The following is a 27686-nucleotide window of genomic DNA, read 5'->3' on the forward strand; positions in this document are numbered from 1 at the left end:
CTTTCTCCTTCCTTTGCTTCTCAATTCCTTAAAAATTGTGGGTTTTTCTTTTTGAATTTATAGAGAAATAATCAAAAACTTTAAAAATTGGGCTATTTAAATTCAACCACAACCTTCAGTTTCCCTTTTATTAAAAGACCGAATCCAATCACTCCCTTAGGCTATGTTTGGTTTGATAGAAAATAAAAGAGAAGCAAAAAGTTGAGGGTTCTTTAAGAACCTCCCCTCAATTTTCTATTTTTCTCTTATTTTTATAAAATCAAAACACAGCTTTATAGAATGTGGGAATTTTTTAACACCATTGCAAGCATCACATGGGTCTCTTGAAGTATATCCTTCCAAGAATCTTCTCTCATGTAAGTTGCTCATGTTTGATTTAATTTTCTCAACAGGATAACTAGATAAGCACTTGCATAGAATTTGCCCTGGTGTAAAAGCATTGGAGTGCAAATCTATACTACTTTAAAAAGCACGAATAGCCACAAGAATATTTATGAAATTTTCTTAGTACAAAATTGATCCCTCAATATTTAAATTTATTGATAAAAAATAAGGGCAAATAGGATAATCGGTTTTTGATATTAAATGAGTTGAAAATAAGTAATTTTAAGATATTCAATGCATTCAATTCTCTTTCTTTTAATTATTAAATCTATATACATAATAAATTAATAATTCCAATAACATAAAATTCAAAAATAGATAAAATGAAAACATCTCACCGTGCCCACATATACATCTCACCGTGCAATGGGAACATCTCTCGTGCTCATAACGGGAAGATGTTCCCAGGAGGTGCTGTGGGGCGCCGATCTGATCTTTGGCACTTGACTATTTCATGGGGTATTTTACCAGACAAAGCGAATTCGAATGGGCTCCCCACAGAGCACCACGCACACGCACATCTCCCCGTGCATCGGGATCATCTCCCGTATGTTATCATGGGGAGATGTTCCAAATGCACGGGGAATGAGCCCCTGCGAGGGTAATCCATCCGAACTCAGAATTTCGCTCTAAACCACAATTACGACAGAATTTTCTAAAAAGATGGTTAAAAGATGTTATTAAAGGATGTGATCAAACAGGGTTCAATTTGTCGCCGGATTACATTCAGATTTTGGGTAAACTCCGACTGGTCACAGTTAATCCTTCTTAACGAGAAAGGAAAAAGAGTGAGGAAGGAAATGCCATTACTGTAGAACCAGATTGGAGATTACCCATTAACAACAGTGGAATCTGAAATTCACCCCACACCCACCCACCGATCATTGTTTGATCAAATCATCAACATTTTCAACTTTCAATCTCTGGGTTGTAGCTTCAATCACTTACATCTTCCGAAGGTCGGGAGTGACGACTGACGACCTTCTTCTCATTCAAATTCGCGCCCCCTGTTTCCGTCTTTTTGTGGTTTGCTCTTTTCGTCGTCTCGTTTTTGAATTCCTTGGCATAAAAAAAGGACTGCGTGATTTGTTTATTTAGAAACATATTTCCTTCTGGCCTGAATTACCCTAGACAGGTTCATCTCTGGAGTTCTTCCAGCGCACCTTCGTCGTTTTTTACTTTTTCTTTTCTTCTGATGGGAACAAAACCTTCGTCGTTAAGGCATAGTATATAAATTGTAAATCCAGAATATGAGTTTAATAGCTTTACATTTTATATGTTATTAAGCTGTTGGAATCCCGACAGTTCTATAACGTCTAGCCTGAGCGGTGATTGACATCTGGCTCTTCCTCGTTCTGTATTTCTACTTCGTCTTTCGATACCTACGCTTTCTACTTGGCGTTGGCGCGTGAGTTCAGATCTGCTCCTCACGGATCGCGCCTCACGCCGACCTCACAGTACGTTTATCCGTGCATCTGAAACATTTTCGTACTTGAAAATATTTATTTATGGGAAGATGTTCCCAATGTACGGCTTAAACTTGCTGTCAGGTCGGTGTGAGGGGTGCTGTATCAGGAGCAGATCCGACCTCGCGCTTCGTTGCCTCCTTTACTGGAATATGTCTTCATCCAAAAGTGGGTCCTACGGAAATTTCAAAACTGAGGTTCCATCTGGGGACTCCTCTGACGGAAACCGAAAGAAGCAAACTGCCCTCTTTTCCATCATTCTCCAACGAGGTTCTTGTTTGTTGTGTTGGAATTTGGATAGGTGGTTAGGAAATTCTGAGATAGGATTGGAGTTTCTCTAATAGCTTTACATGTTTGAATTTGCATGAACTATGATTTTAGAGGCTATTGTTTGAATCTTTTGATGGCTCTGGTGAAACCAGGGAGGTCTATGCAACCTCTTTAACAGAAGGCTAATTTTTTTAGGCCCCAATACTTGGTATTTATTTGTTTTTTTTTTCCGGAATGCAGCTTCAATTCCCTGTTTCATTTTGCACGATTTTAATTTTATCTGTTTGGGGAATTTGATTATGTTTGACTACACTATCTTGATGTTGGTTTGCTTTTGAAACTGGGGATAGACACTTTCTTGTTCTAATCAATCTATCAATTGCCTATAATTGGATGGTTCTGAATTTGCAGATTGTAATACTTGTTCGTTGTGCTATTTTGAGTTGCCAATTTGGCACAATGAGACTTGATTGAGATTGATGCTTGTGGAACGCTTGTATATCAAAATTATCTTTTACAACGTTCAGGTGAAACGTGGTTCTATTTATAGCCCTGGATGCTGATCTGTATCCATTAGAAAAGAAAAGAAAAGAAAAAAATGTTTCTTTCAATTTTGTTCAAGAATGCAAGGTACCATTTCATTCTCTTGCATGTGTTTTGTTTAAATGGTTGATTAGGACTCTCTAAGTTCCTCAATTTTTAATGGGGAAAAAGGGAGAAGATTACTAGGACAACCAAGGCCTGATGCTAAGTTTTGTAATTGTATGACAAGGTCTGCTCTTGCATTGGATGAACTTGGCTTGGAGATAGCAAGGATTGCATTTCCTGCGGCACTGGCTTTAACAGCCGACCCCATTGCTTCTCTTATTGATACAGCATTCATTGGCCAAATAGGTATTTCCTTTATATTCTCTATCTTTATTTAAATGGCAGGACTTTCTGTTATGTGAACCTTGAAAACAGCTTCTAAATCATCATGAATATAAAGATTATTAGGCAGCCTCCCAACTACCAAGTACCATCTTGCCATTTATACTTAACTGTACCATTTAATGCTTTATTGGCTCTAGGGATGTCAATGGGTCGTGTCCACCATTGTGCTAAGGGCTTCTGTTATACAAATGAAAAGCAGAGGCGAAAGGGGATCATCTTATCTTAATCCTTTAGAATTATGAAACCTTCCTGCTGGACTACCATTTACCTAAACTGGGAAGTGTGCTGTAGATACACATAGCTTTATCCAGTTTCTCCACCCTCTACCAAAGTTGAATCTCTTAAGCATGTAGTCTAAAAAATCCCAGTTTACGTGGTCATACCCATATCAACTTTAACCAATACCCCCTCTTCCCACTTCTTATCCTGGAATCAATCAACTCATTTGCTACTAGAACCCCATCAATAATATGCCTCAACAAAGGACCACTGAGACTCTGAGATCAACTTCCCCATCACCCCTTTCATTCTTTTAGATAACAGTATAACACCTTAGCTAACACTTTGCAAACACTGCTAACAAGACTTCTTGGCCTGAAATGTTCCTGCCACCCCTTTCTTCTTGGGAATCAGAGACAAAAAAACTAGAGTTCAGACTTCTTTCCAAGGCCCCATTATGGTGAAACTTGTTAAACACCTTCATTAGGTCCTCCTTGATGAAACTCCAATATCTTTTAAATAATTCCATTGTGAATCCATATCTGGACCTGGTGCATTATCTTCTTCCATTTCTTTAATTGCATCGTATACTTCCTTTTCAGAAAAATCTGCTTCCAGTTGATTGGCATCTTCTTGAGATAAGCTCTTAAAATTTAAACCATCCAACTTTGGCCTCCTTGTCCACCCTTCTTTATAAAGATAGTAGTTTGTGACTGTGCTCCTAATCCATCCTTCCCCCACAATCACTTACCCCCCTTCCTCCAATCTTTTAATAAGATTTTGTCTTATTGTCCCATTAGCCATTTTATGAAAGAAAGCTGTGTTTTCGTCCCCTAGTTTCAGCCACAAGCACCTAGAACATTGCATCCACTTAATCTCTTCTTGGTAGCACACCTTGCCAAACTCCAATTTTGCCTTTGCCCTTCTTTGTTTCTCTACTTCCGAAATTGCCCTCTACTCTTTGGCTCTATCCACCTCAACAATTTCTTTTAGGTATTCATTCTTTGCTTCTAGGCCTTTAAAATTCTGTTTACTCCACTGTTTCAATTTAGACTTTTACATGGATTAGCTTCTTGCTGAACACATGACTTGCTGGCCCTGTTATATTTCATTCCTCCCACAATCTTTTTCCTCTATCAGTTCTCTTGCCTTTCCTCCCTTTTTTCTCTTTCTCTCTCCTTTCTATTTCATTTAATAAGTTAATGGTTGCTGACTTAATGCCCTTGATCGAGACTCCAAGGAATTCCCCAAAGGATTGTAACTTAGAGAGAACCCAAGGGGACATTGCTTCGTTTCCGAACTTATTTGTCTCCGATTGTGCTTTCAAAATTTGATTGTTATTCTGCTCGTGTTCAATCTCATGCCACTTTCCTGATGGCAATGGCACCATTGTAATTGGTCTTATCTTCTGTGATAGGCCTACTTTCATCAACTCCCCTTCTTTACACACAAAAATGGCTCTTCCTTGCATTTTTTACTAAGTAGCACAGTTCTTCATACCAAACTCTTCATTCCTATTTGATGATTGTTGACCAGTTGGTGGAGTTTCCTGCATCTCCTTTGTAGACAATGAAATGGCAGGAGCTTCAATCTCTCTTTGGTTTGAGAATCTTGAAGAGTCTCCTGTTTCATTTGGGTTGTCTCCCTCATTAAAAGTTGAAGCTTGGATGGTTTGATTTGTACCCAAAACCCCCTCTGCCCAACTCGGCTTCATTTCATCCTCAGTCCACCCACTTGTAACTAAACATAACTCTTGACACCTGCCCCTCCCCTCTAAACTCTAAAACCTCTCCCTGCCTTCTGAGTCTCTGCTTTGACCACATTCTTCGAGATTCCCCCTCCCCCATACTAACTTCCTAATGCCCTCCCCCCTACTCCAAGATCGATGATGTCAATTTCTTCTTACCCTACTCATCCCTCTCCTTAACTCCTATCCCACCATAATACCCAACCTCTCTAAACATCTGTCCATCACCTGCTCTAATATTTGTTCTTCAAACAAATTAAATTTTGAACTCTCCTGTCGCTCTACTCCTGATTGTTAATCACCATAATGGATTTGTCAGGCCACAAACGACCTAGATTGCCTTCTCCTTCCTCATGCCTTGATCTTCCCACGTGTCTCAAACCTGATTCTTCCACGCATCTCTACCATTTCCCCAACAAACTTTCCCTGTCCTTCATTGAACACATTCATAGCCATCGGTGGGAAACCTCTCAACTTCACCTTTACTATGATCCATCTGATTGTTTCGTTTGCTTCATTTGTATTGTAAGTCTCCAGGTACCCACCAGCCACCACACATGTCACCTATCTTCTTCACCATGCTCTCACTCCATAGATGAAGTGGGAGCCTGAACATCCAGAACCAGAAGACATTTCGAATTCCCTCTTCCTTCCGCCAACATCCCCAGTCCTCCAGGGGTAGAGATGTAAGAGAGATCCCCCCACATTTCTTGTACCAGTCTTCATAATTTTGTTGGCTTCTCCTTTAGATGGGAGTATGAAAAGGAATTTGCTTCTTGCCAGCTTTCTAACACTTACCCCCAAAGTCACATTCCAACATCTTGCCACCCACCACTACAGATCGCTCACTAAGTATGTGGTTTCCACCACCCCCACCAAACAAGCTTCCAGACACCTCCTTTTAAATTCACCCCAATCATCCGATACTAAATAGAAACAATCAGTATCGACTTTTATACTAACATCTCTATTTGTTGACCATTCTAATAACTTTGCCTTGTCTGTAAAAGTGTCTCTCTCTTTGCCTATCATTTTGAACCAGCTTCTCTCAGAGAAACTTTCTCTACAGGAAGTTATTCTTTGCTATCTCACCACCTGTTATTTCCAGCTTCTTCTATCCGGTTGACCAACACTTCCCTCCACCTCGCCCCAGATCTTCGAAAGCTTTCAAAACCCTCTACCCCTGTCAGTCATCTTGTCCTGAACCTCTGTGTTATTCTTATTTTAATGCTGTTAAGACTCTACCAGTCTTTGTTCCACAAAAACATCATCGGCATCAACCACAAAAACCATCAAACATAATCGTCACCAGCTATATATCCACACCTTTTTCCAGAAAATTTATTATTACATATTCATATCAACTAAGAATCTGTCAAGGAATAATGTATGGTCTGCAATTAACATCAAAAGGTAAATAATAGTTGCAAGCTTTGATTTCAAAAGATGGCATATATAAAAGCAGTATTGAATTGCTGTGTGTACAAACCAATCAATGCTTATTAGAGACAAAAATTCAAAAGGGTCTTGAAACTCCAAATATATTCAATTTAATAAATGAAGTTTTAACTTAAACCTTAAAAGGAATAAACTAAAATAAAGAAATTTTACTTTTTAGCTCTTTCAGTTTTGTGATGAGAAGCCTATCTTCCAATTAATTTGTAAGGAACACCTACTTAATGTGAGGCACCCAAAGGCATGAGGCATGTACCCTATATTTGAGGCTTAATCCTCTAGTGTTAAGTCTTTAGCCCTTTTCCATGATCCTTGCCTCAAGTGTCATTGAATTGAAATATGTTATCAAATTCCCTATATTGGAACACAAGGATCCATGTAGTCAATCTTTATTGTGATTACATGCACCATTTATTCCTTGTCACCATCCTGCTTGATATAACCAATTTGCTGTAAGAAGTTCTTCAATAAATAATTATGAGTAACTAATGATCATTAAGGTAAAATGTAGATTATATTGTAACGTTTCTGTTCTGATCCATAAATTATAGGTCCAGTGGAGCTTGCTGCTGTGGGAGTTTCTATTGCTGTGTTTAATCAAGTATCAAGGATTGCAATTTTCCCAGTTGTCAGTGTCACAACTTCTTTTGTTGCAGAGGAAGATACTGTTGGAAGAGTAAACATTGAAGAACTAGAAAATGAAAATGTAGAAGTGGATTTATCTATACACAGTGAGATGAAAGAGTTGATTCCTCGTTCTGGTATGTTCTTTAATTATTTTATTGGTTAAAGGACTGTATGGCCAGCAGAATGCATTCCAACTCCTTAGAATTATATTCTAGTTTGCTTATGGTTATTTTTTTTATCAGGATGTGTATCATCCTAGATAACTCAACCACTTTGGTAAAATGTTTTGAATTTCCTGGTAATCTCCCTTCAGGTTCTGATCAAAATGTATGCAAGTCAGTCTGTAAAATTGATGATAATTCAAATATGTCCAAGTTTGAGCATGGGAAGAGACATATTCCATCGGCGTCATCAGCATTGGTTATTGGTGGGGTACTTGGTCTCCTTCAAGCCATATTCCTAATTTTTGGATCGAAACCAATCTTGAACTTTATGGGTGTGAATTCTGTAAGTATCTTCATTAAGAACATTAAGCTTATTTCTTCTCTCTTTTTTTTTCCTTTTGTTTGTTTCCTAATTAAAGTTATTAACATATGGACTATTTCTTGCAATACTAGAAGTTTCCGGATGATAATAATTCTGTAGTTGAAGAATGCTCATGGTTATTTGTCAGGTTCAATGGTAAGGTTAATGTATTGGTGGAATTGGGACCCTATCTAGTCCTGAATCCCGACCATGTATGACAGGAAGTGGACTTGATTTCACCTTTTCCTTCTAATGCTCCTTTCCATCTACAGACGTATGGAAGGAACCTATAGGAGCCTTGTAAAGGACTATCAAGTTTTAAAAATGGATATGGCACTAAATAGAATGGAATGGCCAAACAGGATTCATATAACTAAACACATATAGTTGGGACTTGGGACAAGGCTTAGATGATTATGAGTAAAGGACAATGAAGTATAATATGGTATTTTTTATGCAATAGAGGACATTATTTCAGAGGATTTTGGCTGCAGAGTATCAGTGTTAGATGAGGCAAAAATGGAGCCTTGTAATTGTGATTGGTGATATTTAGCTGTATTATCAATTGGATGTCTTGAAGGTGCCACTTATATTGAGTGCAGCTCAAGGTAGGCATCAAGCTGCAAAAGTTATTGACCTCAGAACCATATTATACCTTGGGTAAATGGAAGAGCAGGGTACTCGATGCCTTCCTGTGCAAGTATAGATTTACTACAATTATGTAATTCTGAAAATGTGTTAAGTTACAACCACTGATTGCAGTTTGTTTCACTTTATTTTTTTCTAGTTGGGTGTTTGGCATAATAAAAGAAGGGAAATTGTCTAAAACTCACCATGACTTTTCAGTATTTCTCTTAAACTCACTATAACTTTTCAAAATGTCTAAAACTCACCATGTCAATGAGTTTTATTTTCCAAAACTCACCTTCCGTTAAAGCACCGTTAATATTCACTAACAGAAGTTGTCTACGTCAGCATAAGTATAATTCTCATGACCAAATTACCCCTAACGGGCAAATTAGAGAAAAAAAAGGCTCATTTAGGGTTTCTTTCTCATTTTGCCGATCTTCACTCTTCCTCTGTTGCTCTGTCGCTCAGAACTTCCAGCCCTCAACTGTCTCTCTTTCTCTTCACTCTCAACCCAAAAAAGGATTTTGTTTTTTTGGATTCTCTTTGCTTCGCTTCGCAAATCAGCTGAGCAGAATAGAAAGGAAGGATTTTTCTTCTTTCTTCTTTTATTTATATATATTTGTTGTTTCTTTAGGAATTGTAATATATTTGGAGGAGATTAGATTGCTTTCTTCTGCAAATTTTTGGGTCGTGAATAAAAAAAATTATTCACTATTCTGCTCTGACTTCTGAGTGGCTTGGCCTAGTTGAAGTGGGGTCTTGAAGAGACAGCAGAACCCCAGTCCCCAGGAAATCCATTCCAATCCAAAACTCTCCTCAGAAATCAGAATAAAACAAAGAGCAAATCAACCTAAAACAGAAGAAATCAAGCTTCGGTGGCAGACTCTGAAGGAGAAAAGAAGGAAGAGGAACAAGGGCAAAGTAGCTCCTCAGACTTAGAGACCTAGGTTTTGTTAAGGAGATTGATGAGCAAGGGCGTGCCTGTTGGTGTTGGTGTTCGCTCTTCTTCTGTCTTCGTCATGGAACCTCCTCCGTTCCATTCTGTCTTGGTACAATTCCAACATCTCTTCCACTTCTTCTAATGGAGCTGGAGCTATTGGGTGGCCGGCTCTTTACGCCTCGGTGCTCTTCAGTGCCGTGTTCGGTCTACTTTCTATGGTGGCAATGCTGGCCGTTGCCATCCCTGCAATTGTGGTGACATGGATTACTGTGCTGCTGCTCCTCACTTTCTACGGGAAACCTCACCGGTCTCTGGTGCTAGAAGAGAGGAACATCACGACAGATATTATGGGGTTTTCCATCAAAGTTGTGATTAGGGAAGGAAATATCGTGGTTGTCGTGTTTACAAAATCAAGAGAAGTTTTTTCTTAGAATGCTTAATGCTTTCATTTCTTAATATAATTTGCCATTACTTATGATTTTGCTTGTTTGAAATCAAAAACACTTATGTTATGTTTGTTTTGTTTTGAAAAACAACATCATACACTCCTTAAATTGTTTATGTATGTTATGCAGGAAAGAAGAATGGAAGAAGAGAGAAGAAGAGAGAAGAGAGAACTGAGAGCCAAAAGTGTTGCTAGCGGCGCCAGCTTTTGATATATATACTAGGGCAACAAAACATAAAAAAATAAGAGGAAAGTACAAGAGTATCCCTGCGGTACTATACTTAGATAAATAATAGTCTTTTAACACTCCCCCTCAAGTTGGGACATAGATGTCAATCATGCCCAACTTGTCACATAAATCATGATGCCATGAGTGGTGTAACCCTTTTGTAAAGATGTCTGCAAGTTGATCTTCAGAGCTAACATAAGGAGTACACACTTCCCTTGTGATGACCTTTTCTCTAATAAAGTGTTTGTCGACTTCAATGTGTTTATGGCTGCTTTGTTATCACAGAATAGTGTCATAGGTCCATCAATTAGAAAACCCAAATCACTCAACAAATTTTTCAGCCACTCCATGAGACGTTGCCCGGTATTCAGCTTTCGCACTAGATTTAGCTACCACATTTTGCTTTTTGCTTCTCCAGGTAACTAAATTACCTCCTATGAAAGCACAGTAGCCACTAGTTGACCTTCTATCATTCAGGGATCTTGCCCAATTTGCATCAGTATACACTTCAACTTTCAAATGTCATGCTTTTGGAACAACAAGCCTACACCTGGGAACTTCTTAAGATATTTGAGAACTCTTTATGCTGCTTCAAGATGGGTAGTCTTAGGGGCATGCATGAACTGGCTAAGAACACCCATTGCATAAGCTATGTCTGGTCGAGTCATAGAAAGATATAACAGTCTTTCTACAAGTCTCTGGAACAGTTTCACATCCTTGATGGGTTCACCTTAACAATCACCTAGTTTGTGGTTAGGATCAATAGGGGAATCAACTGGCTTCACTCCCAGTTTTCCTGTATCCTGGAGTAGATCTAGGACATACTTTCTTTGGGAAATGAAGATACCCCTTTGTGAGCGGGCCACTTCAATCCCAAGGAAGTACCTTAGAGGACCTAGATTTTTCACTTCAAACTGGGTAGCAAGAAAATTCTTCAACTTCTGAATTTCATCTTTCCAATCATCAGTGATAACTATATCATCGACATATACTATCAGTACTGCAATTTTCCCTTCCCCTCTCTTCACAAACAATGTGTTATCAAACTGACATTGCTTGTATCCTCTTTGTTGTATTGCTACATGGAACCTGCTGAACCAGGCTCTTGGTGATTGTTTCAGCCCATATAATGATTTCTTTAGCCTGCACACTTTCTGCTCATTACCTTGAGCCCGAAAACCAGGGGGTTGTACCATGTATACTTCCTCTTCAAGGTCACCATTCAGGAAGGCATTCTTGATGTCAAGCTGATGTAGATCCCAGTCAAGATTAACAGCTAAGGAGAAAATGATTCTAATGGAGTTCATCTTAGCAACAGGTGCAAAAGTTTCTGCATAATCTACTCCACACACTTGTGTGAACACCTTTGCCACTAAATGAGCTTTATACCATTCCACGGTGCCATCAACCTTGTGTTTAACCATGAAAACCCATTTGCATCCAACTGGATCTTTCCCCTCAGGAAGATCTACTAGTTCCCATGTGCCATTTTTATGTAATGCATTAATTTCTTCCTTCATAGCATCTATCCATTCAGGTACCAAAGAGCTTCTGCCACATTCTTAGGGATAGGGACACTGTCAATGGAAGAGAGAAAGACTCAAAAGGAGGGTGAAATGTTTTCATAGGAAACAAAGTGGGAAATTGGGTGTTTAGTGGTGCAAGATCTAACACCTTTCTAGTGAGCGCAATAGGAAGGTCAAGGTCATTAGCAACAAAAGTGTCAACGGCAATAGGGTCAGGAACATCAACAGGAACAATGTACCTGAATGGGTATGATCCGCCCCCAGTGAGTCTGATTGCATTGGTGGTATAGCTTCTAGGTGTGCCACAGCTCTTGAACACGGTCGGCCTTTGTGATGACAAAAGAAGACACGAAATGGAGGAGGATCAGGAAGAGGAGGGAGCTAAACTAGTTTCTCCTCATTCCTAGACTCCCCCTGAGGAGAAACAGGGAAGAAAGGCTCACTCTCAAAAAAAGAGACATCCATAGAGATAAAATTTCCGAGAAACAGGACGAAAGCACCGGTATCCCTTCTGGTGAAGGAGTACCCCAAGAAAATGCAAGGAATGGCATAAGGATCTAATTTTCCATGAGTGGGTGACATATTTTGAACAAAACAATGACACCCAAACACACGAGGAGGAATAGGAAGAAAGGGAGCCTTAGAGAAAAGAAGCTGATGTGGGGCTTTGCACTCTAACCGACGAGAGGGCATGCGGTTGATGAGATAGGTAGCACAAAGGACAGCCTCAAGCCAAAAACGTTTCGGGACATTCATATGAAATAGTAACCCCCGGGCCACTTCAAGAAGGTGTTGGTTCTTTCTTTCAGCAACACCATTTTGTTGTGATGTTCAGGAACAAGAGCTATGGTGAAGTGAGCTACGTGAAACAAAAATTCTTTAAGATCACTATGAAAATATTCTTTGGCATTTGTCTAATTGAAAATTTTGGATTTCAGTTTGAAATTGGGTGAAGATCATCCGCTGGAAATCTTGAATAATTTTAGGTACTTCATCCCTAGTTCGCATGGGATATACCCATGTATATCTGGAGTAATCATCAATAAGGGTAAGAAAATACTTATAGCCACTCTCAAATAGTAAAGTAACAAGGCCCCAAACATCAAAACGAATAATGTGGAAAGGAAATTCAGATTTATTATTCTTTGAAGAGAAATGAGTTCTACATTGCTTACTCAATTGACAAGTTTGACAAGTAAATTCTAACACTGATACTGACTTAAATAATTCTAGAAACACAATTTTTAAAGACTCAAAAGATAAATGACCAAGACGACTGTGCCATAAATAGACCTAACCCTTACAAGACTGACTCTTAGACTCTGTGACTTGAAGACCAGCTTTATTCTCCAACATGTAAAGCCCATCCACCATACATCCTCTACCAATCATCTTCCCCAAGGCCAGATCCTATATCACACAGTGAGAAAGTAAAAAGGTCATTGAGCAGTTTAAGGAATTAATAATACTACTAACAGAGAACAAATTAATGGAAAATTTTGGGACATGTAAAACATTAGACAGGGTAAGGCCAAAGGGAAGATAAATGGTTCCTTAACCAGCTATGGTAGAGTATGATCCATCAGCTAGTCTCACATTGTCTCTTCTAGAAAGGAGGTGATAGGTTTGAAAGTAAGAGGACTTACCAGTCATGTGTTTAGACGCTCCATAATCAATGATCCAAGGAGTATCAGGGGTATGAGATGCTACATGGAAAGATGTGGTAGAGTTACCTGATGTAGATGCAAATGAAGTTGAGGGAGGAGCATCCATCTGACGAATTGCTCTACCATAAAGCTCTAAATGGTCACAGAAGGAATTTATAATATCCTCCCTTGGGTCAGATCCAGAGGCATGTGTCTGAGTCACCTTAGTAATGGGGGGCTGATTCTCCTGAGTAGCCATATTTGCCATAGTGTGTTTTCTTTTACCTTTCTGTCCCGAATTTTTATTCATATATGAACCTTGCTTCTTATTCAGATCTTGAGCCCATTTCATCTTTCCATGAAGATCCCTGCATGTGTCTCGGGTGTGTCGGGGTTTTTGGCAATGAGTACACAACAGTTTGTCTTTGTCATCCACTCTTTCTGAAAATCACCCTTCTTAAAGGTATTTCCCCCACCGGTAGTAACACTCCCTTTTGCTACCAACACAACTACATCCCCTCTAGAATTGTTCATTAAATTTCTTCTGCTTTCTTCTGATTGTGCAAGAGCATAAACTTCCTGGACAGATGGAAGATCCTTGCTACCTAGGATCTGGACTCTGATAGATTCATATGTAGGGTTCAAACCATGTAGGAAAGCAAACACTCTCTGTTGGGAAACAAGTTTTTTGTACAATTTTGCATCTTCATCACACTTCCAGTCCACACTCTGATAATGGTCTAGCTCCTTTTAGACAGAGGTCAAGTCTGAGTAGTACATAGATGGACACCTTTCCCCCTGTTTACAAGTGGACGATTCTGCCTGTAACTGGTAGATTTTTGCATAGTGACGCAGTTTAGAGTAGGTTGATTTTGCTTGTTCCCAGATCTCATTTGCCGTTTCAGCCCACATAAAATTCCTTCTTATTTGAGGTTGCATAGACACTAAAAGCCAGAACATGACCATGTTGTTTTCCTAGCTCCATCTGTCATATTAAGCACTCCCAGAATTGAGTTCTTTGATTCTCCCATTTATATAACCTATCTTTCCCCTTGCAGTGATGTACAGCTTGATCCCTCTTGACCACTCTAAATAATTTAAGCCATCAAGAGGAATAACAGCCATGGGAAAGGATAGGTCCACACCCCCACTCATTCCATTCGGCATTGAGGAAACACTGGATGTAGCAAAATCTTCACCACTCATGATTACAGATTCAAAAAACACTCTTAAAGTGGGTACAAAACCTTAAAAAAAGCTCTAACACCGAGGGAGAAAGGAAACCCCTTTTTTCTTCGGAAACACAACTCTTTTCTATAAAACACAGGTGCTGTTACAGCACTAACAGGTCATCCCTTGACCTACAGAATCAACACAGGTGTTTCCATAGTACATACAGGTCATCTCTTGACCTACGCATTAACAGGAAAGCTATTACATCAAGTACAGGTCACTTTCTGACCTTCAGTTCACCATAAAAGCTGCTGTTGCAGCACACAAAAGGTCTTCATGACCTACAGTTTTACAGGGATCAGTTGACCCCACAAAAAAGGAAAGAAAGAGGTGCTGATCACCTCACATCCAACCAGCAGACCTAGTACAGGTTCTGCCCTGGCACACGACCAGAAAAAAGGAGGAGAAGGAGAAAAGTTATTTCAGTGCGTGAGATCTTCAATCAGCCAAACAGTAGATGAGGGCGGCAGATCTACAAATCTGGTGCGAAGAAAACTGTTCACTCGACTTCTCCTTTCAGATCTGATAGTCCCGCTCTGATACCATGTTATGCAGGAGAGAAGAATGGAAGAAGAGAGGAGTGAGAGAGAAGAAGAGAGAACTGAGAGCCAAAAGTGCTGCTGGCAGCACCAGCTGTTGATATATATATATATATATATATACTAGGGTGACAGAACATAAAAAATAAAAGGAGGAAAGTACAAGAGTACCCCTGCGGTACTGATAAATAACAGTCTTTTAACAATGTATATATTTTATATTTTTCTATGAAGGGTAAAATGGTAATATAGTAACAATCGTTAGTCTGTTACTCGACATGGTGAGTTTTAGACATTTTGAAAAGTTATGGTGAGTTTAAGAGAAATGCTGAAAAGTAATGATGAGTTTTAGACAATTTCCCATAAAAGAAAGGTTCAAAATTTCAATACGATATGCCCCATATCAGGCATTCAGGCGTATCGTCTCGTATCAGTGGGTGTCTGATACTCAAAATACAAGGGATTTAGCCTTCTTACATATTTCAGGGGGTAGGCAGGCCTAAGACCTACCACTTGACCTATTTTTTGAAAAAAAAAAACTAAAAAAAGGTTGGAGCTAGGTAAAGAGTACCAATACATCCCTTCCAGCATATTGGGGTGTATCGATACTTTGAACCTTGGTTAGAAGCAGAGTGTTAACTTTTGTTATCATGTTTACTGCAGTAAGATGGATGGGGTTCGACATCAAGAGAATTCTCTCATAGCCTGACTCCTAAAGAGTCTACATTGCATGAAGAGCTTTATAGGGGCATTAGACTTCATTTATGCCACTGAAGTTGCATCATTGGCATGCCTTCTGACAAGCAATAGCTAATATGCCTAGATATGAATACAGATATGAACAATGATATGGAAAAGGGAATATAGCTCTTGGAGTACAAGGAGTAGAAATAGGTGTTTCACATTAGATATTTCCAAGTTTCTTACAACATGAATTCATAAAATATACCATTTATATATTTTTATTGACCATATTTAGGAGTCCAGGGGAGTTTTAAAATGAGTTAAAGGGTTTAGGGACAAAGGGAGTTAAAAATGTGTTCAGATTCCCCATAAAATCAGGTGCTAACAAAAGAGTATCCGTGCATTATGCAATACTGGTATAGGAAGATTAGTTTTACCTATGAAGTTTCAAACACATGATTGACTTTTATCAATTACTATATTTTGATGATCAGTCCACTTTCTAATGATAAAGTTTACCCTTGAAGTTTGATTACTAGGAAATGCATGTTTTTTATTGATATTTCTAATTTGAGTAGGATTGTGGAAGAATTCTGATTTTTTTAGCTTTGTCTAGACAATGAGATATTTGTATAATTGGTATAATCTAGCAAGTTTGAACCAGAAATACCTAATTTCTGATATAGTAATGGGCTATCTCAAGTATTAGTTTTTTGCTAGAGGTTGGTAACTACAATGCAATGGTAACAGGAAGACATCTTTGTCTTAATAGGATTCACCTATGCTTACTCCAGCACGACAGTACTTGACATTAAGGTCGATTGGTGCTCCTGCTGTTCTTCTCTCATTAGCCGTGCAAGGGGTCTTTCGAGGATTTAAGGATACAAAAACTCCTTTATATGCTACTGGTATGCCATAAACTTAGATTATATTTCATTTTTTTTGCATTCACTTTCCTTTTGTTAATAATGGAACATGTATTATGATTATACCTGTACTTCTTTATCTAAGGGTGTAACATGCAAGTGTAGTTGCTTGCTTGCATGCATGCACGTGTATGTATGTGCATGCATTTGAGTTCAACTTCATGAAATTTATCAAGACCAAAATAGAGTTTATTTCCTTTGCTCTCATTAATGGACATTTTATCTAATTCTAGTTCGTTTTCTTTATTTGATTTAATCCAGTGGCAGGAGATGTAATGAATATCATCTTAGACCCAATACTTATATTTGTTTTCCACTTGGGTGTCAGTGGCGCAGCCATTGCTCATGTTATTTCTCAGTAAGTTGCATCTTGGTAGTGGAATTGTTTAATTTTATATTTTTATATCAATTACTATTTTACCAGCATGTATTTTTCTTAGATATAGAATATATTTATGCCTTAATATTTTTCAATTTCTTTGTTCATTTCTCACATTCTATATGATCTTCTAGGTACCTAATTTCAATAATACTGTTATGGAGATTAATGGAACAAGTTGACATCTTACCTCCAAATATCAAAGATTTGCAATTTAGTAGGTTTCTTAAAAATGGTAAGGGATATAATTCATACTTCCTTCTTGTACAACCTAAAGGCATGGTTATATTTTTTTCATATTTCTTTTTAGAAAATTAGAAATTAGATCTCAAACTTCGGAATGAAAATATGCATAGACATACCTAATTATAATTAAACACTAGACCATTTCTTGATTGCATCAACTGTCCAATTATGAACTTGCACCTGAAGCTGTTCTGTCAAGAAATTAGAAGAGGTTTATCCAATAGGATATTGTATTGCACTATTGTGCATGTGGATGCCTGTTATTTTTGCAGTCACTGATGCTATTTGTTTTTTATGCCATTGTATATGTATTATTGAGCTTTCAACTCATTTCCACCTCCCCAACAAAGAAGAGGGTTGTAAGGTCAAATAGTAGTGTCAGAGAATGCTATTGGAGGCCACAGCTGGTAATGATATCACCACTAATGACATCAATGAGGAAGCTAGTAGATTGGTGCATAATTAAATAATCTCAAAGGAATCATTTGAAAAATCTTCACAGAGTAGCGTCCCCATTCCAATTTTATGGAATTTTAGCTTCACCAACCATTGTAGCTTCCTCTAACTGGCACACCCCCTACGCCAATGTGGAACCATACGTTATGGTTGGTTAGCTACCCCTAATCAACCATTGTAGCTTCCCCTAACTGACACACCCCCTCTCAATATGGAACCATACGTTATGTTTGGTTAACTTCCCCTAACCAACCATTGTAGCTTCCCCTAAATGCACTCCTGCCATCTCCCTGCTCCTTTCTAGGGGAAATAGGAAAAGCAGAGGGGTTCTTCTTATTTTAGTAAGACCAGTGTTATTAATGCAGTAAGGTAATGACTAGCCATATTGTTGAACATTTCATTTACAGTTTTAAAAATATAAAATGGTTAGGCTGCATAGGCTGGGATAGGGAATTACAGCCTTTGTTTTCAAAGAAAGAGTGCAATCTTAACTGTTTGATGTGTCCTTTGTCTGTGGCAAATCTGTGCCAACACACCACTAATTGGAAGAAAACTTAAAAGCATTCCTTCACTGCCTTCTTTTATTTTATACCTTTTTATTTCTATTTTATATACCACCAGTTAGTCATGTTCTATCAAAATTATTTAAATCAACATCATGAATATAACAAAATACAAACATATTTTATATTTTTTCGAATAATTAGAGACAGACAAATAAATAGAGATTTAAATTTATTTTGTGGTTGACTAGTTTTAATTGACTGGTTGACCTAGTTGATGCTTAGTCATCCTAGAAGACCAGGCCATGAGTATGTCAGTTTGATAATGATCGAGTGACACTGCTTCTTCGGTCCGAACCAAGGAATCCCTTAGATATAATGCAAAATGGATCTTGTCCTATCGTTGATCAGAGATTTCTATATGAAAAATATGAATCGGAGTTTGAAGAAGGGGAAGGAGAAGGAGCCCTCGACCCACAACAGATAGAGGAGGATTTATTCAATCACATAGTTTGGACTCCTAGAATATGGCGCCCTTGTGGCAATCTATTTGATTGTATCGAAAGGCCCAATGAATTGGGATTTCCCTATTGCGCCAGGACATTTCGGGGCAAGCGGATCATTTATCGTAAAGAGAATGAGCTTCAAGAGAATGATTCGGAGTTCTTGCAGAGTGGAACCATGCAGTACCAGACACGAGATAGATCTTCCAAAGAACAAGGCTTTTTTCGAATAAGCCAATTCATTTGGGACCCTGCAGATCCATTCTTTTTTCTATTCAAAAATCAGCCCTGTCTCTGTGTTTTCACGTCGAGAATTCTTTGCAGATGAAGAAATGTCAAAGGGGCTTCTTACTTCCCAAACAAATCCTCCTACATCTATATATAAACACTGGTTCATCAAGAATACGCAAGAAAAGCACTTTGAATTGTTGATTCATCGCCAAAGATGGCTTAGAACCAATAGTTCATTATCTAATGGATCTTTCCGTTCTAATACTCTATTTGTGAGTTATCAGTATTTATCAAATCTCTTCCTATCTAACAGAACGCTATTGGATCAAATGACAAAGACATTGTTGAGAAAGAGATGGTTTTTCCCGGATGAAATGAAACATTTGATTCATGTAACAGGAGAAAGATTTTGATAGGCCTCAATTAATGCCAGGAAGAGGAAATGTCAACAATCAGCTAAGGGGGGGAAATAATTGAACAATTAATCACATGAGGGCAATTATAGCTGGAGGGAATAAGGAGAGTCTTGGGGCATTTATAGCTATGTCAGTTATGAATAAGAAGAGTTTTTGGGCATTTATAACTAGGCCAGCTGGGCATTTATAGAGGGAGTCAGTTATGCTATCAGTAGAGTATAAGAAGGGGCTTTGGGGGATGGGGGTGGTATGTTTTCTTTGAGTAAAGAATATTGTGAGTGTTTGGGAGAGCCGGCGGTCTCTCGAAGAACCGACCAACTGTTAATGTTTTCTGCTGAATGAATACTAGTTTCTTTTGTTGATGTTCGAGTGTGTGAACGCTGCTGTAAGTCTGTGAACTGCGTGTCAAATTTCTGGGTCATATCAGATTTCCCATTCCTTAGCCGGAAAGATATGTGGCCATGAAAGAGGGATTAAGTGGAACAGAATTGACCGGGTGGTAGAGTCGTGGAAACACTTGTTTCTTCCATATTTGGACCTTAGCTCCATGGAACAATATGCTACTGCTGAAACATGGAAGAATTGAAATCTTAGATCAAAACACTATGTATGGATGGTATGAACTGCCTAAACAAGAATTCTTGAATGGAGCTATCGTTAGTGATGCATTCAGTCTGGCCATCAACTGACTAGCAGGTCGACTATGACTAGTCTATGCTTGATAACAATGAATTATACAAATCTTTGGCATCTTATTTAACATTCACCGGCAAACAAATTTTTTGAAATTCAACCATCCTTAATGAACAAAACGAATTATGCCCAGAAAATTAAGGGCCCGTTTGGTGCGTCTTTCCATGCAGTCTTTTGGCTGTTTACAAGCCGGGCAGACCAATTTTCAGTCTATTCCTGTTTGGTTCGCGGAAGATCTAGCCACCAAAAGCCGGAGTGCCGAAAAGACGCGAGAAGCCCATTTTGGGACGACTTCGGGAAGCTCCAAATGAAGCTTTTCGCGTCTTTCGCGTTTTATTCTCGTGCAAAAAGACACGGAAAGATGCACAGAAAGACGTGTATCTGACAAACTAGCTTTAGGCTGCTCAGATCTTCATGCAAAAGCTCAATGCGTCTTTTGACTGTCAGAGCTACCAGAAGATCTTCCCAAAAGACTTGCCAAATGGGCCCTAAATTTTCACTTTCTAATAGTTTTCCTACTTGACAGGAGAATTTTTCAATCATTATGAGAATAATCCCGTAAATTAAAGAAAGAAGTATGCAAGTCTCCCATTCGGGTTATATGTTGAACCCAAAAGAAAAAAACAAAAGCCTATGCTGTTTTCATGAGCAATGGGATGAATTATATTTCATGTTGTATTCTATACTTCATCATATTACCATATGTAGTAGGGCTATCTTTTTTCTTCTTCTTATTCTTTGGTCTTCTATCTTGTACTTACATCAGTTGTTCCAATTAATTTTTTAAAATCACTTTCAGTCCATTGGTCACAAACAGCAAAACTAATTTTTATGCATTATACTTCTGTACATACTCCAGCTTAACACAAGAAGATTGTATAGGCTCTTGATAATCTTGGTTGAGTATTTTATGAAATTCATGCTGAAAAGGTCTTGCAAGGATAGAAATAATTATGACCAAGTGTTTAAATGCTGGCAATTTATCAAAATTGCTTCAGACAGACATTTCTGAAATGTAAGTTTGACATCCTAATAATTGCTTGGATTATCAAATAATTGTTTGGTATCATTTAGGTAATTTGGGAGATCTTGGCCTTCTCATCCTTTTTCTGGTTGTGAAATGACTATATATTTCTTAATTATTGCAATCAATTACCAATATCTTTGAAATGCTCTAGTTTGTGGTAACGCTTTTGCATCTGAACTCAGGTTTTCTATTGCTAGCAAGGGTAATAGCTGTAACATTCTGTGTGACCCTAGCAGCATCAATGGCTGCACGGCATGGATCAACGTCCATGGCTGCATTCCAGGTCTGTCTGCAAATTTGGTTGGCAACATCTCTTGTTGCTGATGGATTAGCTGTTGCTGGACAGGTAAGAAATGCAGCTTATGCATTCAACACATCCTGTGCCTAACATATTAAGGATAGATCCATGGGGATAATTTACACTACAATCTTCTCATAAGTTTGACGATGGAATACTATTTTTCATAGTGCCAAAACATTCTTAAAAAAAATTAAAAAATAAATTATGGTTTTGGGTAAGAAGAAAATAACTGGACTTCAATAAATAAAAACGTTTCTGTGATAATGAGAATTTCTCACATGCCACTGTTCCACTAAAGAGGAAGTTTTCTGACACAATTATAAGAATAAATATTAGGTTTGCCTAAGTTTGTGAGTTGAGAGACTTATATTAGTTTCCAGTCCTTTCATATTTGTGCAATCCATGCTGCTTGTTACCAAAACTAGAATTTGAGGCACTTGAATATTCTATTTGGATGGTGGATTAAAGCTGTTTTGGCCCAAGATTTGCTGCTCATGGTTCAATATTTAGAGTATCTTCTTAGTCACTGTCCCAAGTTTCTGATTTGTCACACAGAATTTATCTAATCTTTTCTCTTGTGCTTTCCACCTGTCTCTTCACAAGTACTTGCATCCAGAAATTTCTAGCCTCAAGTTGCTTTTGGGTTCTTTTTTTATGTTGAACCTTTCTTAAATGTCATCAGTAGGGGTTTGATTAACAAATTTTTTTATCCTATTTTTTATGTGCTTATACTTAATAGTTTCAAAATTTAGTCTGAACTCTTTAGACATAATGTGGATTATAATGGTTTCAGATTCTTTCAGGCAATACTTGCAAGCGCATTTGCAAAACATGATTATGACAAGGCAATAGACACTGCTTCCCGTGTATTGCAGGTACCTCACTTTAAAACAAAAAGCATACACTATCTTTTCCTTTTTCTTTTCATATGTGCATGACATTGTGAAAGGATCTTTTTTGCAGTTAGGCTTGGTGTTAGGGTTGGTGCTTTCTGTAATCCTTGGATCTGGCTTGCATTTTGCATCTAGATTTTTTACAAAGGACGTCAATGTTCTTCACCTTATAAACATAGGCATCCCGGTATATCATGTCTACCAGAGGAGAAGATAACTACTAATTTCTTTTCATTGCCATGCAGTATAATGCTGGAACTGAAATCTCTCTTCTTTTGGCCATTAGTTTGTTGCAGCTACTCAACCTATCAATTCTCTAGCTTTTGTTTTTGATGGAGTGAACTTTGGAGCATCTGATTTTGCATATACTGCTTACTCCATGGTAAGTTCTGTAGTATCAACCATTCAAATGGAAGAATACTACAATGTCTAATTAGAAAAGAAAATTGGAAACCCATCTTTCATTAACCCCTTTTTGATAAAAACCATCCCTGTGCAAACTCTTTATTCAGATTCTTGTAGCCATTGTGAGCATCCTCTGCTTAATTTTTCTCTCCTCGGGCTATGGCTTCATCGGAATTTGGGTAGCTTTGACCATCTACATGAGTCTACGGGCATTTGCTGGCTTTGGGAGGTAATTCCTTTCATGGTGTAGAATCCATTTCTTGCCAATGAGGAGAAAATTAATCCTCACTTCATTGTGTTTCATGCTAAACATTGGAAAATATTCTGTTATCTGTAGATTTTTGTCTTTTTTTTTGTATTTTTAGTCATAGGATCTGTAATGAAATGGAAGTATTGTTCCGTCTCTTTTCCAGCTTGAAACTAATTTACCTGTTGGACTGGATGGATATGTCCTATCGTCAAATATCTTTTAGGTTACCAAAGGGATCTAATGTTGGGAAAGTGCTAAGAAGCCTGTTCCCAGAAAACTACTTAAAATTTATCTTTTTGGGACTCTGCAACTGCAAGGTTCAATGGGTCCTTGTGAGATCCCCATGCACTACTTATTGATGGAATTTCAGAATCTTAACTTATTCTAAACTTTCTGTCCCTTAATGCAGAATTGGAACTGCTACAGGACCTTGGAGGTTTCTCAGGAGCTAATTATTGCTCTGTATTGTTCATAGTTGGGATATGTGGGCCTCGATATCTTTTTTGATGGATTATCTAATATCTTCCCTATGGCTCTTCTTATATTTAATTTATTTTTGCCTTTCTTTCCAGAATCTTCTTGTATTGAATGTATTTCCATTGCCCTCCTTTTCAGAATGTTTTTTATGCATTGAATGACTCAAACATCCAGAAAACTACTACATTTGATGTACATGTACAGAAATAGAGATTGCTCATGCTAATAGATGCTTAGTTTATCGGATGCCAAATAGATTAATTTCCTTGAGTCCTTGTCCAAAAGAATAATCCCATTATCGGCATACGAGAAAGGCTCAGAGTATTGGAAAGGCATAAATATGCATAAATACAGATGAAAAATTAAGAGATCTTGGGACACAATTGGTTAGCATTGAAAACTGGAAGAATTAAAGCCCCGTTTGGTTTACAGGAATAGGGGTCTAGAATCAGAATTGGAATGGACTATTCTGATATCAACTGTTTAGTTGGACGGAATTGAAATACCATTCCTATTCCTTCTGGAATGGCTATTCCCTGCCCCTCCCTTGGGAATGAATTATCATTTCTGCTGATTCTAATTCCCTGAAGCAAACAGACTATGGGAATAGATCATTTTAATTCCAATTCCGACTGTGAACCAAATGGACCTTAAAATATATATATTAAAAAGTTAATATAATTTGTTTTAATATTTACTAATATATAAATTTTAATAATCAATTTTAGGAAGAAAAAGTTTATTTAAAAATAAAAATGAATATAATTATAACAAGCAAATAGAGTAGGCCAGTGGTGAATTTGTAATCTGGCCTTCCTGTTACCTATTTCTAGTTTTTATACCCAAAATCAAAATGATAGAATCAATGGCGTTCAAATTCGAATTGGATCCAATATTTGTTGCATACGAAGTGCAAGAATCGTTAAGGAAGATGAAGTTTCAGGCAAGTGTAGACTATTCTACTAAACAGTCTAACACCCAGTGTAGGCTCATCTCTTCTGGCTAATAGTAGAGGCGTGAATGCATGTTTGATAGCCGATCGGTGGCATCTTTTCCGTCCTTGAGTTTTGATGTGTTTGCAGATGCGCTGTGGATGATGCTATTGTGGGAATCATCATTGGAGCTACTACTTTTTCTAGTAATGATCTTGTTGCTGTTTCCGGTGACTTTGATACCATTACTCTAGTCCATCTGTAATGGGATTTATATTGGGTTAGGTTGGGTTGAATCAATATCCAGTTTATTGGCAAAAGATCTTTCTCTATATTTATGCTATTATTAAAAGTGTGAATGAGGTCAAGATTTTAGATTTTTTTTTACTAAAATAATCTTATTTTTTGAACTTGGTCTCCCCTTATTAGGGCAAAAAATATGATTTGAAGTAATGCTTTTATTAAATTCATTATATTCTTTATCATTAAGTCCTATATTTAAGGTATTAACTCTCATTTTCTTTCATTAAACCTTATATTTTATTCATTAAATAAATGAGCTTTTTATGAATTTTTCTTGACTAAAACACCTCTATTTATGAATTTAGTCTCTCTTTAACTGTGGATAAAAATGTAATTTAAAGTACTATTAATTTCTACTTCATTAAATTCCCTATCATTAAGGTATTAACTCTCATTCTCTCTCCTTAGATATTTTATTTGAAGTATTTTTGCATCTCACCAATAAATCCTACAAATTAAATCTATATCCAATGTAAAACCTATGTTCAAAACTAACATGGAAAATAATTAAACAAATCACCCTTTTGTTTGATTGGCAAGTAAATAGTTCAACCATCCACATTAAATGAGTTAACCAACGTTCTCATAGTTAAATAATTAAAATTTAAAACTAAATACAAGTATAAATATTACAAAAATTGTAAAAACTTTATGAAAAATTTGGGCACAACTTTAATATTATCTATTTATCATATCAAACAACAATAAGCATGCTAAATAAAAATATGTTTATTCAATGCAAATGAAATACAGGATTTAAAGTTTAACCCAATAACAAAATCATTTTCCTATTTAAGTGGAGGATCAATGATTCAACCTTTTAGGTCAAATGGATCAACCTTTTAGAGACAAAAAATTATTAAAAATATAATAATTTTGTAAAAAAAAAAAGCATTTTGGTGCATCTCTAATATTATGTATTCATCATATTAAAGAAAAATAAATGTGAGATAAGAGTTATTTTTATTAATGGTAGAAATCAAATTAAAAAGTAAACTAACATAAAAAAAGACTATTTTTGCATCTAATTGAAGGTTAATGGTCTATAAGGAGGCAAATTATGTGGGTTTAACTCGAGCTCAAATTGACCCAACTCGCAATTTTACACAAGCTACTTTTGATTTTCAGTCCTTGACTTGGGCCTAGACCTAATCTCCAAAGTTTGAGCTTTTTTATTTTTATTTTTTATTTTTTATTTTTTGTTCAGCCCAAGCCTAGCCCTTAGGTAGCTAAAGTCAAGCCTAATTATATACATACAATCATAAATACATATATATAACATATTTGCATGCATGCATGTACATGTAATTATGCACATATATTTTATGTCAAATTTTGTCATGAGACTAATTATGAGAACAAGTCCAAGACTAACCCAAGTGTATCAAATTTCAATACAAGTTGGGCCCAAGTTGGACAAACCAGGTTTGACTTTGGTCTAAAGACTTGGGTCCAATGCATAGGGTGGGTTTGGGTTAAAATTAAATTCAGCCCAACCTACTCGACTTGCACCATAATGGTCCAATCATTTGAGTAAATGGATTAACCAATGATGCCATAATTAAATAATAAGAGTTTAAAAAATAGATAAAAACACAAAAAAATACAAAATACAAAATTCTTACACATCTCAGATATTATAAACTTATCATATCAAACAAACATAAGTGTGTTAAACAATAATTATTTTTAGAATTAATTATGAAAATGAAATAAAAAATAAAGTTGCCCAAAAATGATATTTTTTTCCAAGTAAAATAGGCTAGAACATGATGTCATAATTATATAATAAAATTTCAAAAAATAAATAAAAATAAAAATATAGGAAACACAAAAATTTGTCTATAAAATTTGTGCACATCTCTAATATTATATATTTATCATATTGAATAAAAAATAAATATGATAAATAAGAAACATTTTTATTAATAATGAAAATGAAATATAAAATCTAAATCCACTAGCATACTATGCTTTGATTGTTTATCCTTTTAAATGGTTCTAATAAGGATATTGAAATTATTATTGTTATCTGATGAAATTACCACATGCAATGCACACGCATATTTACTAGTAAGACTAGGGGTGTCAATGGACCAAGTTTGCGTTAGATGCAATCTAAATTAAAACCAATTTAAACAAGTTGAAGTTGGACGGTCTAATAAGACAATCTATTTCAAAATATTTATCAGATTGGATTGGACTGAAATTGATCCACCTGTAATTGACTCATATTGGACTAGACTGGGTTGGACCAATATCTGGTCCATTGATAGCCTTAATGAAAGACTACATAAGGTATCATGAAGTTTGGAGTGCTTATGAAGGAATGCTTTGGTTGGATAAATACCAAATGACAAATTGAAAATTTTGGAACAATTGAAGAGATTCTAAGACAAATTGAAGATAAACCAATGAGGTAGAAGGGTAAGAAACAACTACGGAAAACACTAAAAAATGGAGATTGTGGAGAGAATATGAAAAATTGCAATACTAAGAGAAAAGACACCTTTGGTGTCTAAAGTCCAGAAAAAACCGGCTGAAGGAAGGAGATCAAAATATGAAGTTTTTTCATCAAATCGAAAATTTCAATCCCTCCAATTTTTAAGGAGAATGGAAAACAATGAACTTGCAAGAAATAACCGAAGCCATTAGACAACACACATGTCAAATCAGCAATAACCAAGAAGATGCAGCCCTGGAGCTTCAGGATCTAATAACACACAAACTAATGGAAGAGGAGGCAAATGAGCTGTTAACCCCCACCCCCCAGAAAAGGAGATAGGCTTGATAGTAGCTTCCCTAAAAATTCACTCTGCCCTGAGGACCAAACCTGGTCTATATTCCTAAAGGAAAACATGAGAAAATTTGCCAATACAGACCCACAAGTGTTTATGTCATTTACAAAATAATTTCCAAATGTTTGGTGCTCAGAATGCAACAAAAATTAGAAAAAATGGTTGCACCAAATCAAGTTTTTATAAAGGGAAGACAAAGTATAGATTATATGATTATGGCCTAGGAAATTGCAAACAAAATGAAGAAGCAGAAAAGAGTAAAGGAATGGGTTTTTTTTTTTTTTTTTTTGAAGATTAATATGTCAAATGCTTATGATATAGGCTAATTAATTAGGGACTTTATTGTGGATATAATGAAAGAGATAGGATTTCTTGAGAAATGGTGCAAAATGGGGGATTTCTATATGCAGAAAACAAAATTCTCTATCAAAATAAATGAAACTATGAAG

General features: G+C 36.9%; 1 protein-coding gene across 6 annotated transcripts; it reads left to right on the forward strand.

Moving 5' to 3' along the window:
* The first annotated feature begins 1094 nt into the window (after nt 1-1094).
* LOC104613011 (protein DETOXIFICATION 42-like) lies at nt 1095-23457 on the forward strand. Of its 6 annotated transcripts, none has more exons than XM_088898119.1 (14): nt 1095-1343; nt 2532-2750; nt 2893-3014; nt 7026-7235; nt 7415-7608; nt 16271-16406; nt 16686-16782; nt 16938-17038; nt 21061-21224; nt 21983-22054; nt 22143-22259; nt 22359-22454; nt 22585-22706; nt 23137-23457. In XM_088898119.1, exons 2-14 carry the CDS (start codon nt 2719-2721, stop codon nt 23177-23179), a joined length of 1506 nt encoding a protein of 501 aa, XP_088754245.1. In that variant the 5' UTR covers nt 1095-1343; nt 2532-2718; the 3' UTR covers nt 23180-23457. The 6 variants fall into 6 exon arrangements, with proteins under 6 accessions (XP_088754245.1, XP_010278990.1, XP_010278996.1 ...); XM_010280688.3 differs by having other exon boundaries at nt 1096-1410; XM_010280694.3 differs by having other exon boundaries at nt 1271-1410; nt 2648-2750.
* Nucleotides 23458-27686: the final 4229 nt, after the last annotated feature.

This window comes from Nelumbo nucifera, chromosome 2, assembly GCF_055504915.1.
Source record: "Nelumbo nucifera cultivar China Antique chromosome 2, China Antique-T2T, whole genome shotgun sequence".
NCBI classification, from domain to species: domain Eukaryota; kingdom Viridiplantae; phylum Streptophyta; class Magnoliopsida; order Proteales; family Nelumbonaceae; genus Nelumbo; species Nelumbo nucifera.